The 18516-nt window shown below is 45.9% G+C and overlaps 1 protein-coding gene across 2 annotated transcripts; it reads right to left on the reverse strand.

The window, feature by feature from the left end:
- Positions 1 to 517: 517 nt before the first annotated feature.
- On the reverse strand, positions 518 to 16286 carry LOC115459696 (protein RRNAD1-like). 2 transcript variants are annotated; one of them, XM_030189501.1, is made up of 10 exons: positions 16271 to 16286; positions 14240 to 14351; positions 13399 to 13520; positions 12772 to 12973; positions 11038 to 11100; positions 10104 to 10247; positions 9092 to 10017; positions 7778 to 7962; positions 6689 to 6815; positions 518 to 639 (listed from the first exon to the last, which is right to left on the reverse strand). In XM_030189501.1, exons 2-10 carry the CDS (start codon positions 14348 to 14350, stop codon positions 615 to 617), a joined length of 1905 nt encoding a protein of 634 aa, XP_030045361.1. In that variant the 5' UTR covers position 14351; positions 16271 to 16286; the 3' UTR covers positions 518 to 614. The 2 variants fall into 2 exon arrangements, with proteins under 2 accessions (XP_030045361.1, XP_030045362.1); XM_030189502.1 differs by lacking the exons at positions 518 to 639; positions 6689 to 6815; positions 7778 to 7962 and adding an exon at positions 8808 to 8895.
- Between the last annotated feature and the right edge of the window lie 2230 nt (positions 16287 to 18516).

Here is an 18516-nt window from a genome sequence, read left to right on the forward strand (position 1 = left end):
CCAGATCTAATCCAGATTTGATTTTTGTGGTAATTTCTGTGATACATATAATGGTCTATGTACCTACATACATACCAGCAACTGATGGTTCACCTGCGTGCTGCAGTAGGAAGGCCTGTGTCGCTCCTTACTTAGACCCACAGATAACCAGCCGCCTCCTCCCCCTCCCCCTAAATAATACGCTCCATTTTCTCCTAGTATAACACTGAGCTAGATCTGTAGAAGCTGAAGCAGTCATTTTGTGTCGAGGTTATTTTTGTAATTGCAGTGTGCATTGCCAAATAATTTACAACAGATTTAGGTATAAAATAACAGGAACATAATTATTGGCAAAACAAAGTAATCCCAGTCATTGGAAGCCAAAAGGGTCATCTCGCGAAGGACCTCCCTCTAATTTTCCTTGGGTGGCATTCAGTAATTTTGGAACAGATAGGCCTGACCGCTCTCCACAAGCCTACAGCAGAAGGCAGACTATTATTTACAGCTCCATCAGTGTACACAGCACCGGTCAGTCTCAGAGCTGTAGTTATTCAAAAAATGCAGTCAGCGTCTACGGTGGTGTACTGAGCGAAGCCATTGTCACTTTAATTAGGGGAACAGGTGACCAGGGAACATCATCTCCGACAATTATCTGTTGACCTAGACACAAATATAGAGAAACGTTATGGACATAGTTAGGTTGTAGATGCATGCTCTGAGACTTGCCCTGCTTCAGTTTCTGCCCCTCTGTCGTGGAGCTTATCTTTACTCCACACATCTCACTTCATTGGCTGCAGTGGTGGTGTTGAGCTGCTATTCTCACTTTCCTGTAGGTCCACTCCCATCTGCTTCTCCAGGTAGTGGTTATTTATTGACTCCCCGATGTCCCTTTCTTGCCAATTTCGACTCCTGGCTTTCCTTCTTTCTCGGGAACTTTAACATTCACGTTCACGACCACGCTGACCCTTATGCCTGTAAGTTTCTCGCTTTAACATCCTCATTCAATCTTTAGCTGTGCTGCACTCTCTCATTTCTCTATCTCAGTTCTTCTCTCTCTGATCATCTGATGTTTCATATTTAACCCCCCTCAATCTCATCCAAGTCTGTCAATGAGTTGTCTCTTCCTATAATACAATTTTTTCATGTGTTCTGGACATTCGCACTCCTCCCTTCCCCTGTTCTGTAAGGCATACCAAACCCCAGCCTTGGCTAACCTCCAGGGTATGCTACCTACATTCCTGTGTTTAGCCTTTGGCTAAAAACTTGTGTCCATGCTGACTTCTTCCATTTCAAATCCTTGCTGACCTTCCAGTCTGCTCTGACACTTGTTAAACTCTTGCATCCAAGCCTCTCCATCTCTTTGCCACATTGAACTCCCTCCTCAAAATGCCTCCCACCTCCATTCCTTCCTTCACTTTCTACCCAGACTATGGCCGAGAATTTCCATGACAAGCTTCACAAAGTTAATTGAGTTCTCCACCGCGTCACCTCCATCTCCCCTTCCCCCACTTCATTCCCACAGTCTTCCTTCAACCCCCTGCCACCTTTTTCTAAAATCACAGAACAGGAAACTACATCTTCTATCCTCCAAACTCACTACCTGTTCCTCTGATCTCATTCCCATCCATATACTCAGCACTGTCTCTCTTACTATCATCCCTTCTATCCGTCTTATCTTCAATCTTTCACTTTCCTTTGCAATTGTTCCTGATGCCTTCAAACGTGCTGTAGTTACACCACTCCTTAAAGGGCCTTCATTGGACCCTACCTGCCCTTCCAACTATTGCTCCGTCTCCCTCCTCCCTTTCTTTATCCAAGCTACTTAAACATGCCGTTCACTGCCACTGTCTTGATTTTCTTTCATCTCAAGCTAATTCTTGATCCACTACAATCCAGCTTTCGCCCTCTACATTCTACAGAAACAACCCTTGTGAAGGTCTCCAGTGACATGTGCCTGGCCAGATGCAAAGGCTTCTATTCTGTCTTCATCCTTCCTGATCTCTCTTCTGCTTTTGACTGTTGGTCACCACCTACTCTTTGATACGCTGGCCTCACTTGGATTTTGAGGCTCTGTTCTGTCTTGGTTTTCCTCTTATATCTGTCATCACACTTTTAGTGTATGCTCTGGTAGATCTTCCTCCACTGCTATCCTGTTGTCAGTCAGTGTACCTCAGGGCTGTGTCTTGGGAACTCTTTTCTTGTCTCTCTGTAATTCCCTTACTGCTCTGATCTTATCCCATGGTTTTCGGTATCATCGTTATGCTAATTTCACCAGAAATCCAGGCCCATGGCTTACCCTGATTCTCTGACATTGCTGCCTGAATGTCCCACCACCTTTCGAAACTAAGCATGACTCAAGTCTGAACTTATCATTTTCCCCCCTAACCCTACCTCTCTTCTTCCCTCATTCACTATTTTGGTGGATAACACTCTAATCCAGCCTGTCTCCTTAGCTTGTAACCGTGGAGTCATCTTTGACTTCTCTATCGACACTTGACAGAGCTTACAAATCTATTCATTAAAGACAAACCAGACAATTAAGAGATTATGGAGTTTCATTTATTATGAATATTAAAACAGGTGAATACAAGGTTAAGGGTTAAAAGTAGCCTCAAAAAGGTGGGCCTTTAGCCTAGACTAGTGTCAGAGATGGAACATAATGTATTGACTCAGGAAGTCTATTCTAGGTGCCGTAAGATGGAAGGCATAGCGCCTGGAATTGGCAGTGGAGGATAAGGCTACGGATACCGCCTTGGTATGCAAATCTCTCTCATGCATATTCATTTCCACAATGAATATGCATGAGAGATTTGCATACAGATCTCTTTCATGAATATTAATTGTGAATATCTTGAAAACCTGACTGGCTGGGGGGTCTCTAGGACCAGGTTTGGGAACCACTGATTGACTTGAGGGATGGAGTGTAGGGAGAGATGCCGAGGAGCTGCAGAATGAATGCACATGTAAATCGGAGAGAGGAATTTGAATTCTGTATGGGAAGACAGGGAGCCATTGAAGTGACTTGAAGAGAGGGGTTATGTGAGTATAGTGACACTGGTGGAAGATAAATCATGCAGCAGAATTTTGAACAGATTGAAGGGGAAAGATGGTTTAGTTGGAGACCTGTGAGAAGCAATTTGTAGTGATCTAAGCGTGAGGTGATAGAGTATGGATAAGGGTTTTGGCAGTGTGCTCAGAAAGGAAGGGGCAAATTTTGGTGGTGATATAAAGAAAGAAATCAAGCAATGGCTAATTTTCAAAGTCTCAGCGCCAGTCCCAAGTATATCCAACAAACTTCTCAATCAAATAGGATCCGGCAACAGTCCTTTCAGATCAAATGCTCCACAAGAAACTATTTTTAGGTTTTCAAGGTTTTTTTATATACTCAAAACATATAACATTCAAATCATGCATCGATAGTTTTCAAATTACGCATTAATACTTTTCATGGTGACCTCAGCGGTGCTCATCGCCAAGAATGTAAACATGACAATGTAACTAGCACCCATTTCTTCATCGGTCCACCCGATTCCTTTAATTTTCAACTATCTCTATTATCTCTCTTCCTTAGCGTCCCTCCGGACCGGACCAGGATTGGACTCTTGGGTTGTGCTTGCCTACCAGCAGGTGGAGACTGTCCGGTCTGGAGGGACTAAAGGAAAGCAAATTAGCAGGTAAGGTCTAATTTCTCCTTATCGATTAAATTACTTATCTTTTCTTTTTCAGTATCAGACTAAGGGGTTCAGCTGCCCGACATGCATGTTTCGCTCTGCCACGAGCTGTATCAAGGACATTCCCCTATAGTCTCTCCTAGCGCCCAGCTCTACTATGTTTTAACGGGTTTACATAGTAGAGCTGGCGCTAGGAGAGACTATAGGGGAATGTCCTTGATACAGCTCGTGGCAGAGCGAAACATGAAAAGTATTAATGCGTGATTTGAATGTTATATGTTTTGAGTATGTAAAAAAAACCTTGAAAACCTAAAAATAGTTTCTTGTGGAGAATTTGATCTGAAAGGACTGTTGCCGGATCCTATTTGATTGAGAAGTTTGTTGGATAAAGAAAGAAATAACAGGTTTTAGCAGACTGTTGGATACAGGCAGAGAAAGAATGCTTCTTATGTGTTTGTGTACAGTGCTGTGTACATTTCTTAGCAGTTAAAAAAAAAAAGGCCCGGTGCTGTACAGTTTACAAGTTCTCTCAAATTGATTCCTTGACTTCATACCCAGGTGACACATTTCTATGTCCTAAACTGCAGATCTGAACAAAAATGATCCATAATCTAATTACTTGTAAACATTTCCCCCCACCCCCTCCTAAAGATGGACCAAAAGACACATCTGTGGATGACACCATAGAGAAGACCTACAAGCCATCCTTGAAAACCTTTGAAGAGGAAGTTATGGAGAAGATGGGAATAGTGGAAACCCGCAGACCCAAGAAGTCTTTTTGGTACTGAATGGAGTGGGCGTGTTTCTGCAGCTTGGGGATCAAGTATTTCCACGAATATTAAGCAGGTACCCTTCCGGCTGTAGCTTGGGACTGTCAGGGCACCAGCTGCCTGTGGTTTTGTAAATATAGATAGGACTTCTTAATCATTAAAAGAGCACCTCTGTAACTTAAATAAATTACTTTTTTTATGGCCTACGCATTTCCTTCTGCTTTCTTTGGGTTTACGTTCAATTGGGATCTAGCCACTAGGTTACCCAGGAAATTTTGCTTTGTAATAAACACCTCGCGCTCCCTCCTAGCCAGGAGCCACACAGATGAAAGACAAATCTAGTACCCAGGTGCCCACATTTTATACACACAAAAATGTTTAGAATTGTGCTTCTGAACCCAGTCCTCGGGGCATACCCAGCCAGTCAGGTTTAAGGATATCCACGAGATGAGCAAGGAGGCCATGAATGCAAATCTGTTGTGGATCCCCTGAAAACCGGACTGGGTCGATTTAGAATAATAGCCATCAGGCTAAGTGCTTGCAAGGGTGTGTACACAGAGATGGGACGCAGGCAGGGCTCCCACTTGTCTGCATAATTTACAGAACACTGGCATTTACACACATCCCTGCTATGAGCATGTCGATATTAGGTTACACCAGCATTCTGTATTAACCAAACATAGGCGCTTACCATGCGGCCCTGGGGCACCTAGAATCGGGTGTGCTGGTAAATTTTTAACAATGGGCTCTCTCTCCGGGCATAGCCGGCCCTGAAATTTGGGGGGAGGGGGGAATATATGCCTCTCTCTCCCCACCCTTGTGCGGGCACGCTAGGCATACCTTTGCCGAGCCCCACCAGCCAATAAATGGACTGCCACCATTCTCTGCTGCTTGTTTCTTGCTCTGAGCAGCATGATGGAACCTTCTTGCGCTTGCATGAAAAGTCCCAGCCTGATGCTCAGAGTCAGAAACGAGGAGCAGGGAGCAGCAGCAGTCTACTTACTTGACAGGTGGGGCCAGCATCACTGCCAGCAAAGTAAAAGAGAATCCAAGAGGGGGCCCAAGCCCACATTTTGGGAGTCAGTTGTTAAAGTAGCCATGGGGAGGCCTACTTTAACAACCGGCTCCCAAAATTCTTAAAAACTTAACAAACGGATCTCGCGAGAGCCCGCTCCAGCACACCACTGCCTAGAATCGTCCCTATGGTGTCTCCCTCCAGAGGCTGCCTCTGGCCACCAGGTGTCACTGTAGGAGCTGGGCACATGACAGTGCCTGGTTCCTTTATATTTTGGATAAAAGAACTTTGGATGCTGTTCTTCAACGGATGACTCAAAATCAATACAACTGAATATTGCAAAAACAGAAGTTATGATTCATCTGTTACTATGCCTATTAACCTGTCCTTGTTAGGAGTAATTGTTCAGACATATATACAAGTGAAACATTTGGGAATTTTGTTAGACTCTGTATTCTCATTTACAACCCACGTGTAAGCTTTAATTTGGAATGTGTACTTCAAGATGCGTATGCTGTGTAAATTGAAACCTTTATTTCTGTGTAGGAAGATATAGTGGAATTAGAAAAGGTACACAGAAGGGCGACGAAAATGATAAAGGGGATGGGACGACTTCCCTATGAGGAAAGGTTGAAGCAGCTAGGGCGCTTCAGCTTGGAGAAAAGACGGTTGAGGGGGAGATATGATAGAGGTCTATAAAATAATGAGTGGAGTGAAACGGGTAGACGTGAATCGTTTGTTTACTCTTTCCAAAAATACTAGGACTAGGGGGGAATGCGATGAAGCTACAAAGTAGTAAAATTAAAACAAATTGGAGAAAAGATTTCTTCACTCAAAGTGTAATTAAACTCTGGAATTCGTTGCCAGAGAATGTGGTAAAGGTGGTTAGCTTAGCAGGGTTTAAAAAAAGGGTTTGGACGGCTTCCTAAAAGAAACGTTCATAGACCATTTTTAAAATGACTTGCGGGAAAAGCCACTGCTTTTTTTCTGGGATAAGCAGCATAAAATGTACTGTACTGTTTTGGGATCTTGCCAGGTACTTGTGACCTAGATTGGCCACTGTTGGAAACAGGATGCTGGGCTTGATCGACCTTTGGTCTGTCCCAGTGTGGCAATACTTATGTACTAATACGCAAGGCTGCTCGCAATGATGAGGGTCTCAGAAAAATACCTGCAACCCATGGCAGTGGTAGCCACGATTAGAGCTTCAAGCTTCTGGGACCAGAAGAGGCAAATTCCAGGGAGCTTCTTACCTTGGCGTGCCAAGGTCATCTGTAGTAAGGGTGGTGGTGGTGGAGGAGGTGGGTTTGGCAGCCACCAGAACCAGATTCCTGGGGGAGAGCTTGGGATCAAAGAGGGGAAGCAGCTCACAATGAAAACCTGTCAGGGGAAACCAAATAAAATTTTCACCTTTTTTTTTTTTTTTTTTAAACATAACGCTGGTTCGCTGTGGGCATATGCTTTTATGCCCCACCACCACCACCACACCTGTCTATTCCCATTGTGTCCCTTGGGATCTTTTTCTGTGATGCATTGCCCCATTGGGAATACCAGTATTTTTGCCCTCCTGATTCATTTGTCACATGGTGGCCTCCAAGCTGGACCGCTTCAGAGATGTAGAAATAAAAGCTGACAGGTGGACGGAGTAGGTCCATTGCTTGCGCTAATTTAATACACTCGCAACCAATTTTCCAGAGTTATCTTTCCTGCTTCAGGTCTGCACAAAGGCCTCTCTGAAAAGCCAGTCCCAGTATCTGGTATCAATTGGATTTTTTTGACCACTGTGGCTGGTGTTTAAAAAGATGTCAACTGCTGGGGCTGAATATTGGCCTGATGGTTGTCAAATTTTAGATCAAAGGTTATAGAATTGCACTCGAGATTGGATTATGTTCTTTGGTATGACAATTTTGTTCATAAATATCTTAAAATCAACTGATAATAGGGACAGCACAGGACAGTTGCTGAGTCCAGCATAGTACGATTCTGCCAATGTGGCTTGAAGGGAACCGCACAGACTTGTGAATTCTATGGACCTAAATTCCAATCCACCATTGCGCTTTGTGAAAGTAGAGCTGCAAAACCTGTGCAGCCCAGTTCTGATCCCACTCCTCCCATCATCACGCTTCGTAACTTTGAACACAGCACTTGCTGCTCTGGGTTCAAAGTAAGATCATACATTTTTCAAGGCAGAGGTTTTATAACCATGTGACGTACCTTATCTAGCACCACATATAGTGATGATTTTAATGTAACATCGCCTAGAAAATGACCTGAAAATTTAAGTACATTGTCCCTGCCATACATGTCTTAAACTTTGGAGTTGAAGGGCTCTGGATACTGACCGCTCTCCTGCAGAAATATCATTCTGTCCAACAGAAGGATTGTTTCCACTAAAGGAGCCAGCAGCAGAGCCAAACTGAAAAATGCCACCACATTCTGTTCCTGAGAAAGCATTGCCTCCACCGAGGCCTTGTCCAGAGGGACGTTGGGGTCCAATCCCACTCGGGCTAGCCCCTGACGGGCGTACCTGTGAGAGAGAAACCAGAGCACCCATCAAAGGCTGATAAGCTACACAGACAGACATCACAGGGGCTTGCAGTGTTGTTTCACTAGTAATCTGGATTATGTTACTGGACTGATGTAAGAATTATCTGGAGATGGAGGATGTATATAAACTTTTAGGACTCCATAACTCTTCTCCAAAAATTCAGATTACCTCTAGTAACATAGTAGATGACGGCAGAAAAAGACCTGCACGGTCCATCCAGTCTGCCCAACAAGATAACTCATATTTGCTGCTTTTTGTGTATACCCTACTTTGATTTGTACCTGTGCTTTTCGGGACACAGACCGTATAAGTCTGGCCAGCACTATCCCCGCCTCCCAACCACCAGCCCCGCCTCCCAACCACCGGCTCTGGCACAGACCGTATAAGTCTGCCCAGCACTATCCCCGCCTCCCAACCACCAGCCCCGCCACCGATTACCTCTAGTAAGTTGACATGATAGTTTTCACTGCCACAGAGAGAATCCAAGCCTCACTTAAGCACTGTTACGTGTTCAGGAAACCCACCACCATGTCTTCATTTTGCTCTTTTGTGACCAGAAGCCCCTTACTCCTCTCCCAGTCTCATGAATGTTACACAGTGTAAGAGGCTTCAGGGATAACTGGATTATATGAGAACCAGAGCTGACAATATGATTTTATGTTAAGAAGCACCTACCCCCGAAAAAAAAATGAAGTTTGATTGCCCAGTTTTCCTTTTGCTTATTTAAATCTTCATAAGCACACAGTTTGGACAGCTACCGGCTTAGATTTACCTTAAATATAATCATAACATAGGGTATGCACAGCTGACCATAAACCTCATTCAAACCTCGGCTGTCATCACTATGAACCAAATGATGACCCAGTGTGAGTTTCTTCCTGATCCATCAGCCACAGTGCAAATGCTGTAACACTAGGAGAGAAGGTGGGGAAGCTTAAAAACCTTGTGATAAAAGCAGAGCACCACAGAGCTTGGCCCAACAAAGCTAGACGATTATCCTATACTGCCATATTCTGGTAGTTATGAGAGAGATTCCCCCCAAGTAGAAGAGCACAAGAACTTGGGAAAGAGAGAAACACATATTTTCAGAAGAGGAAAAGTCACTTACTCTTCAAAGGAAAGCTCATGTGCCTTTTTTATCGTCTGGACACCCAGTCGCTTCTTGGATGGGTCTAACCCCCTAATCACTGTCTCCAACACAGCTCGAAAGCAGTGTGACCGAAGGCCTGTACTCTTGCCCCGAAGGCGTTCGGCGTACTCCTCGATGGCATGGCAGGCCACTTCACGTGATTTGTAAGAGAGCTGGTGGCCGGGGAGCTGCGCCAGCCAGGTGCTCATAGGGTAGCCAGGCTCTGAGGATTGAGCAGGCTCAGGAAAGCGACGGGGCCTCGGGACACCCGGTGGAACAGGCGTCTCAGCGGTGCTGATCTTCATGTAGCAGCAGGCCACCGAAGTGATGCCCACGATGTTGGGACACCTTGCAAAATGGCGGAGCATGGCGACACTGAGGTCACCACAAGCATGTAGTCCTGTTAGCACAAACCTGCTCTCGGGGGAGAAATAAGGTCCCGGCTGGCATGGCTGCTTTATATGGTAACAGTTTGATAACATAGAAGTTCTTCTAATGTCTGAATTCCTGGAATTGTCTGGACAGCTGTGACCATTCCAAGACCTGTGTCCATCCTGGTTTAAAGAACTTGCTGGTCTGTTTCCATTTACTTCAAGCTCCGCTGTTGTTTTACTGTGACTTTTACTTACTGATGTTTCACTGGCCACTGCTGGCAGGTCCTTCTCTACATCTGTAGCACAGGTCCTACCTTGACAAGCAAGACGCTGCTGTCCTGGAGTTATAGAGCCCAATCCGGCTACCTGGGATGGGCTAGTTATTGCTGTTGAATAGGTATGGGTTTCTAAAGACTGGTCCTTGCATAACTGGATAATAAAGTGTTCCCAGGATGCTTTGGGGTCCACCCATCCCCATACATGTCTTGGCATCTGGAGGGTAAGGCTGTGGCTTCCATCTCCACCGAGGCACTAAAGAAAAACAAACAAAAAAATAATGCATAAAGTCACTTGCTGATCGAAGTCTTGATCCCCAAGAAGGACATTTAAACGCATACCTCCATTGCCTTCTTTCTCTCTTTCTGTAAGGCGAACCCCAGCTGCTGGTCGAACTTGGTGGCCATGGTGACCAGATGCTCATCTGCCTCCATAGCTGTGACGGACAAACGGAGGCCGAAGGACAGGAACCGGGAGAGATGGCCCTTAGATAAAATTCAAAGAGAATTATCATGCAGGAGACCAGAGGCCAAACTTATCACATTTCCCCCCAGCACCAGCCCTATATCTGGTGCCTTTTGTAATCTCAAGTATCGCAGGTGTGTTTGTGTACACATATATGAATGTGTACATACATCGCATAGGTGCAACGAGTGCCATGGAAAAGTATAATTTACTGGGATTGGGGGGGGGGGGGGAGAAGAGAGCACATATTTCTGCATTACCCAAAATTATAAGTCATACCATGCACACCAAAGATCATTGACACTACTTATTCACATAACCTCACAGAGCCGTAAGAAGCCAAAGATTTTCTCCCTGGCCACAAAGAAACATCCGTGTTTTTATACATATATTGTGTCCCTCTTGATGACGTCCTCGACACTCCCAGATACTGTGGCATCAGAAAACACCGATCCTCCCCGCCCAGAGCCATGCAGATCATAGTGAAGCACAGAACCATAGCATCAGTTACAACACAAGATCGGCACAGACCAAATGACACATGCTATTTGTAACACCTACACCGTAGCAATTCCAGGCACAATGCTGTTACGTACGAAGAACCAGCAGATGCCACGATTTGTGTGAGAACACTGAGGAGAGGTGGTCATCAATTAAGAGACCCAAGTCTTCTAATGATTCAGTTGCATGCTGTTATAATTTGGGATGGCGGAATAACGTGCAAACCTTTGCTCCATGATGCCAGCGTTATCAGAAGGCAAGGAGCTCTCGGATCTGCGGTCGTTATAAGCAACTGCTGGAAAATCGTACCTGGCCAGATCCAACATCCACAATGCAGTCGCAACCTGTGACGTTGCTCAGCTTCTTTACTAGCTGGAAAGTGAGAGATGCAAAGATTAAAAAGCGCTTCTCCAGATCCTCAAGGAACACAAACATATCAGGACTTTGTCATGAATTTGCAACTCTGTGGAGGCTTTTATTTCCCTAACCAAAGCAAGTGTATCCTAGGAACATCTTTTAAAAATACAGACACACAGGCCCAGCCAGTGCCGGCCCAGTTCACCTCCTGGTATAATGCTATAGACCCCAGTTGAAAACAGCCCTGCACATTCTGGTCTATCTAGCCTCAGGATTTCATTTTTTGGGGATCATTTTTTGATGCTTTCATAATCAAGTGGTCTTCAAGCTGACGTATATTTATAAGAAAAGGCAGACACACTTCGAGGAGGAAGGGGGACTTCCTAACCTAAATTTTAGAATAGTTCAGCCTATTATCTAGCTGATGAAACAGGTACCCAAGAAAATAACACTAATATTCTCTAAAACACACATGTGAATAGCAGTTAAAACACTCGGAGAAAGGTCCAAGTATATCATCAAATCTCTCTCTGTCGTCTAAAACCTGCAGCCATATATAACGTGGACTCTGCTGAATTTTTACCTGGCAAGGTTGAATGTCGTGTCATGTCAAATTTAAACAAGGGCGTAGTCTTGATTTCAAACCTCCAAGATTTACCAACTTCATCCACTCCCCCCCCCCCCTGGCCTAGCATCTTAGTGTTTTTAATTTCCCCTCTGCTAGACCTCTATCTGACTCCTTCACACGGGGGACTAATAGTACCTATTTCATATATCAGGTTCTGTATAGTTTCTCTAACCTCCATTGTCACCCAATCATAAGGGGGTCTGTTCTGGGGTGGCATTAGGAGCCGTAATTGAAAACTAATTCCCATAACTACTGCTTTCTGTTTTTCTAGATCTAGGTATATTATGGACCATTTATGTTCCCACATAAATCTTATTAAACATCTGTCTAAGTTTCTGCAAAGACTGAGTGTCACTTGTATATGATCTACCTTGTAGGCTAAATGTTAGGTAAAGAGAAGACAGAATCTATAAAAATAGAGACAGAGATAGGTTTAGATAAATAGATACATTTTATTTCTTACCCAAAGACAAGTCTTCAAGTTGGTACAAATACAGACATCAAATTCTGCTTTCAACCGCACAGGGCTTCGCCGTCTGGAGAGGACTCTCAAACTAAGTCAAAATCTCACACCTTTTATACTCTATCCTCTCCATAGAAGTGAATGGTGAGGAACCTAGCTCCTTATATGTCTCAACTTCCTGAGATCATACTTTCCCATGCGATCTGCTATCTGATGTGCCCACCTCCTTCCGTTCTCAGCTACTGCTAATTATCAACATATTTTGGGAAACGTTGAGATAACAGTTTCACATCTTCCGGCTGCAATACCTCTCATACCTTTCTCATGAACTTTGTATTACCTCTGTCTCATTTTTTTCCATCTGCTTTTTTTTTTCAGATTCTATGAACTTGCAGGAAGAGCAAGTCCTTGCTCAGCCAGTCATAGATTTTTAAACCTAGCTGGTATTTTTACAGCCTGAGTCCTAAAATCTGGCCTTCCACCCTTCCGGTGGGCATCTTGCTGTAGTATAATTATACATTAGTTACAAACTGAACTCCGAGTGCTGGGAGCTGCTCTTTCATATCCGTTTGTTTTTGAAAAATGCCAAGCTCACCTCCCCCAGCCGCCGAATCTCATGTTGTTTCTTGGGCTTCACGTGCCTCCGGAGGAGGGGTTCAAGCATGGCGCTCTGGCAGTGATTGTGGCGGAACTCTTCCAGCATACCGTTCCCCGCCTCTCTGGCTACTCGGGGGAAAGCTAACGTGTGTGCTGTGACTTTAAACGCCAGCAGGGAGAGGGGCCACACTGACCTGTAGCTAGGAGGGCGATAAAGAGGAATTGAGTGAACAAGCCATGGGTGTCTGTTAACACTCATTAATAATGTTACAAGACCTAATTTGGACTCTGTCACTAAAACAATGACATTTTACCCTGCAAAAGCAGCACTTAAGACCAAACTGATGCATAAACTGACAGGTGGAAAGCAAGATTAAAGTTACATGTGATTTCGTAGCACTTGGCTTACTGCTAACACAACTCAATGTGGCAATGAGTAGGTAATGGGAGCACTGACAATTTCTCCTATAACACCACCATGTGGCTGGTTAAAGAATAGCACAAGAAGTAGGTGTTGGTTCCAGCTGATTGCTGCATTTTCCGGCCCTGGAAGGAAGGATGCACAGAAGAAACCAGAGAAAAATGACTGGAGCTCAGGACAGGACAAAAATCAAACTCTGCATACCAGATTTCCTTTGTGTTCCCGGTCTCCAGCAACAAATCAGCTAATTGGGCAGAAGGGAGGTCAGCCAGCACTGTCTGCCAAGACTGAGGCAGAGTATCCCAGAGATCGTCTGTAAAAAACTCCTGGTGGACAAAATATATAGGAGTGGTTTATACGATGGTACCACAACATAATTTGAATACAAGAAAACAAGGGCAGATAAAGAAACACAATCTAGCGCCATAGCAGGCCAGGAAATAGCTGGGCTGGTTCCAACAGACGACAACTTCCTAGACGCCAAACAGATTGGTGTCAGCTGGTCACTGGGTATCAACCAGTGAAGCCATAGGAACCTAGAAAGCTGTATGTTTACATAACAACCTTGCTAGTCTTTGTAATCATTTAAACAGCTACCAAAGTGTGTACGCTCACCCACTCAGGGCAGTAGAGAAAGAGAAAAACGTTGAAATTAGATCTTAACTGCTAATTTTAGTTTTACAGATGTTGTTTTCGTCAACCACCCGCTACTCCAAGGACACAACCCGCAGGTTCTGGACTGGTCTGTTGAGGACACTAAGGAATGTCAAAATTCAACTTGGATCGAGTGCTTTGCAGCTGCTATGTATCATTATCATTAGCAATGCGGACTGGTGTAAGTGTGCAGACCAGATGGCAGCAGAAAATAATGAGTCCACCTACTATGTTCCTAAGAATGAACATGGAGCAAAATAATCCTCGGTGGAAAGGCATATGGTGCTCCCAACCCACTGGCTGAGGCTCAGCTTAGTGTAAAAAGGAAGGGGCAGTGGCTGCATGATGCTGCTTTAACATGTGAGCAACTTCTATTATGAAATCTACTCACGATGATGTAGGAGTCCGTAATGTAGCCGTAGATCGAAAGGACACGTGTGATATTCAGTGCCAGCTGCTTCTGCTGCTGTAGGGAGAAAGGCTGAGAAGAGAAGTTGGTCATCCTAGCAAACAAAAAAAATAAAATAAGACTTTGGGCCGGATGTCACAGCCAGGACATCAGCCAATTATGTTGTGCATAAGGTGGTCTTATTATTGGCATAATTATCACTTTTCTACAATTAGTATTTATCATTTCCACAGTGTACCGGACATATCTTATTTCTGCAATAAACCATATGTTGACAGCCTCATAAATGTAAAAGACTGAGTGCACCCCTTCAACGTCTGGCTTGCATTAGGATCCTCACATCAAAATAAGGGGCCCAGGTTCACAGAGGTCCATTAACTGCTGCTCTTTCAGTTTTAGGACTAGGGGACAGTAGCGTAGCCAGAGTTCAATTTTTAGATGGGCCTGGAGGTGGACTGGGTGGGCACAGGCCTCGCATTTCCTCCCCACCCGCTACCTCCCCCCGCATTTCCTCTCCACCCGCTATCCCCCTCCCCCCCCTGCACATGGTCAGTTCTGATCATTTGTACTGACCTGAAGCGCCGTTCTCCCTCCAGCACCGGCGATTCCCACAGCCAGCCTTCTGCCAGTGCGCATCGTCGGAGCCTCTTCTCAGGCGCATCCTGCCTACTCTGCAACTTCCTGTTTTCCGCAAAGGTGGGACGTGCCTGAGAAGAGGCCCTGACAACGCGCGCTGGCAGAAGGCTGGCTATGGGAATCGCCGGTGCTGGAGAGAGAACAGCGCTTCAGGGCAGTAAAAGTGGCTGGGCGTGGGCCAGTCCAGGCCCACCCATGGCTACGCCCCTGCCAGGGGACGCTCTGCACATTTAACAGGTACCAGATCTGAAACAAAGTGTGTGTGTGTGTGTGGGGGGGGGGGGGGGGGGGGGGGTTCAGGCTGAGCATCCAGTTGTAAAATTCCTTGCAGGTGGATGTGGCTCTAGCCAGTAGCACACCTGGATCTAGGATTTGGCCAAGTTTCATTAACAAGTATTGGCCAGACACGCATAGGGATTGGTCCTCTTTTTACTTCTCCATTTCTTGATTTCCCAGTCACTGGGTTCAAACATTGATGCTACTCAGTGTGTTTTCTTCTAGCAAAAAAGGTGCCGGTACTCAAATGTCAGGCCACTCTTCAGGGATGAGGTGATCACTGAGGGACTCACCCCACAATAGCCAGGACCCCTGCAACCAGTCACAGAATCTATGACAAGGCAGAATTGGTGGGTAGAGCCAGAGCTCTTTCATTAGAGGTCCATGGGTCAATTTTAGCAGACAATGGAAAAGGTACTCAAATGCCAGGCCACCCTTCAGGGGTGGGGTGATCACTGAGAGACCCACCCCATAATAGCCATGACCAGTCACAGAACCTACGACAAGGCAGAATTGGTGTGTAGAGCCTGAGCTCTTTCATTAAAACTTGGGGACCGTGGGTCAATTTTAGCAGACAATGGAAAAGGTACTCAAATGCCAGGCCACCCTTCAGGGGTGGGGTGATCACTGAGAGACCCACCCCACAATAGCCAGGACCAGTCACAGAACCTACGACAAGGCAGAATTGGTGTGTAGAGCCTGAGCTCTTTCATTAAAACTTGGGGACCGTGGGCCAATTTTAGCAGACAATGGAAAAGGTACTCAAATGTCAGGCCACCCTTCAGGGATGAGGTGATCACTGAGGGACCCACCCCACAATAGCCAAGACCCCTGCAACCAGTCACAGAATCTATGACAAGGCAGAATTGGTGGGTAGAGCCTGAGCTCTTTCATTAAAACTTGGGGACCGTGGGCCAATTTCAGCACACAATGGAAAAGGTGCCGGTACTCAGTACCCCCAAGTTCCCCCTCAAAAAAAGCCCTGATGCTACTTGTCACAGGCTCTCAAAGAAGCAAAGCCAAGAAGCAGCACCAGTCCCCATGATGAGCGAGTCTGCGCGGAGGGGGCTAGAGCGTCGCTAGGCGGAAGCACTGACTGACCTTCCCACTCCCTTGGTCTCTATGGTTGGGTGTCGGGGCGCTTTGGTCCCTCTGATTCTTCCGATCTGCTCGGGTTAGGGAGACCTTCTGGGCTAGGGAGGGACCCTCGAATCGCCTTTTCTTGCTTGGGTGCCCGCTGAACAGCTGCTTCCGGTGTCGTGGCCTGCGCTTCCGGTATCTCTCTGTAGGTCCTCCAGCCTTGGTTTCCGGCGTCTCTTGTTCCCCCGGCAGCGGTTTCCGGTGCTTCGGGCCTGGGTGAGTGTTGGGTCTGTGTGTGCCCCCCACGGGTACCTACCTCCCCCCCCCACACACATTGTCCCAAGATTGTGATGCCCCTCAGACCCCCCCTCTCCTTTCACACTGACATCTCATCCTCCGTTCTCGAACACTGGCGCCACAAAGCGTACGCAGCGCTGCACAAACAGAGAAGAAAGACAGTCCCTGCTGGAAGAGCTTACAGTCTAATACTCTACCCCCTCCTCCTCCTCCTCGCTGAGATCACTCCTTCACACACACACACACACACACACCACCACCCCCTTACTCTAAACCGATCTCTCCCTTTCATCACATACCAAGGCTCTTGCAAAGACCCAGCAACCATTTGGATCCTTAAATCCTCCACCTTAGGAGAGGTAGCAGGTTTAATGTTGAAAAGGGGGGGTGGGGGGGGTAGGTTATATGGTGAAATTATAACCCAGGACACCGAGGCATTGGAGCCGACTCTGTGGGTGCTTGAGCACCCCCCATGTTGAGAAAAATCCTTGTATGTGTCCAGGGAGGGGTTATTTCCATTGGGCTTAGCACCCCAATAATTTTGAAAAGGTGGGGGTGGGGGGTAGGTTATATGGTGAAATTATAACCCAGGACACCGAGGCACTGGAGCCGACTCTGTGGGTGCTTGAGCACCCCCAATGTTGAGAAAAATCCTTGTATGTGTCCAGGGAGGGGTTATTTCCATTGGGCTTAGCACCCCCAATAATTTTGAAAAGGTGGGGGTGGGGGGGTAGGTTATATGGTGAAATTATAACCCAGGGAGAAAATCCGCCAGAAAAGCGGAGAACTCAAACACCCCACGGTAAAGACAATGCTGCAGAAAAAGTGGGAGAGCGACCAAGGATGCCAAAACTGGAGGATGTTGAATAATAAACAGTTTATTGATAAATTTGAAGACTTCAAATTTATCAATAAAACTGTTTATTCAACATCCTCCAGTTTCTGGCACCCTTGGTCGCTCTCCCACTTTTTCTGCAACGAAATTATAACCCAGGACACCGAGGCATTGGAGCCGACTCTGTGGGTGCTTGAGCACCCCCAATGTTGAGAAAAATCCTTGCATGTGTCCAGGGAGGGGTTATTTCCATTGGGCTTAGCACCCCCAATCATTTTGAAAAGGTGGGGGTGGGGGGGGGGTAGGTTATATGGTGAAATTATAACCCAGGGAGAAAATCCGCCAGAAAAGCGGAGAACTCACCCCACGGTAAAGACAATGCTGCAGAAAAAGTGGGAGAGCGACCAAGGGTGCCAGAAACTGGAGGATGTTGAATAATAAACAGTTTTATTGATAAATTTCAAGACTTCAAATTTATCAATAAAACTGTTTATTATTCAACATCCTCCAGTTTCTGGCACCCTTGGTCGCTCTCCCACTTTTTCTGCAACAAAATTATAACCCAGGACACCGAGGCATTGGAGCCGACTCTGGGGGTGCTTGAGCACCCCCAATGTTGAGAAAAATCCTTGTATGTGTCCAGGGAGGGGTTATTTCCATTGGGCTTAGCACCCCCAATAATTTTGAAAAGGTGGGGGTGGGGGGGGGGGGTAGGTTATATGGTGAAATTATAACCCAGGGAGAAATCCGCCAGAAAGAGCGGAGAACTCACCCCACGGTAAAGACAATGCTGCAGAAAAAGTGGGAGAGCGACCAAGGGTGCCAGAAACTGGAGGATGTTGAATAATAACAGTTTTATTGATAAATTTCAAGACTTCAAATTTATCAATAAAACTGTTTATATTCAACATCCTCCAGTTTCTGGCACCCTTGGTCGCTCTCCCACTTTTTCTGCCACGAAATTATAACCCAGGACACCGAGGCACTGGAGCCGACTCTGGGGGTGCTTGAGCACCCCCAATGTTGAGAAAAATCCTTGTGTGTGTCCAGGGAGGGGTTATTTCCATTGGGCTTAGCACCCCCAATCATTTTGAAAAGTTGGCTCCCATGCACCCAGGCTACAGAGGAAACACAA

Source organism: Microcaecilia unicolor, unplaced genomic scaffold (assembly GCF_901765095.1).
Source record: "Microcaecilia unicolor unplaced genomic scaffold, aMicUni1.1, whole genome shotgun sequence".
In the NCBI taxonomy this organism is placed as follows: domain Eukaryota; kingdom Metazoa; phylum Chordata; class Amphibia; order Gymnophiona; family Siphonopidae; genus Microcaecilia; species Microcaecilia unicolor.

Bases quoted from the DNA above. Each gene is read 5' to 3' on its own strand.
- LOC115459696 (XM_030189501.1), bottom strand. From the start codon at position 14,350: ATGACCAACTTCTCTTCTCAGCCTTTCTCCCTACAGCAGCAGAAGCAG. The intron at 11,101-12,771 runs GTGAGCTTGGCA...CTCACTTTCCAG, and splicing joins AGATTCGGCGGCTGGGGGAG to CTAGTAAAGAAGCTGAGCAA. The intron at 10,248-11,037 runs GTACGATTTTCC...ATTTTATCTAAG, and splicing joins TGGATGTTGGATCTGGCCAG to GGCCATCTCTCCCGGTTCCT.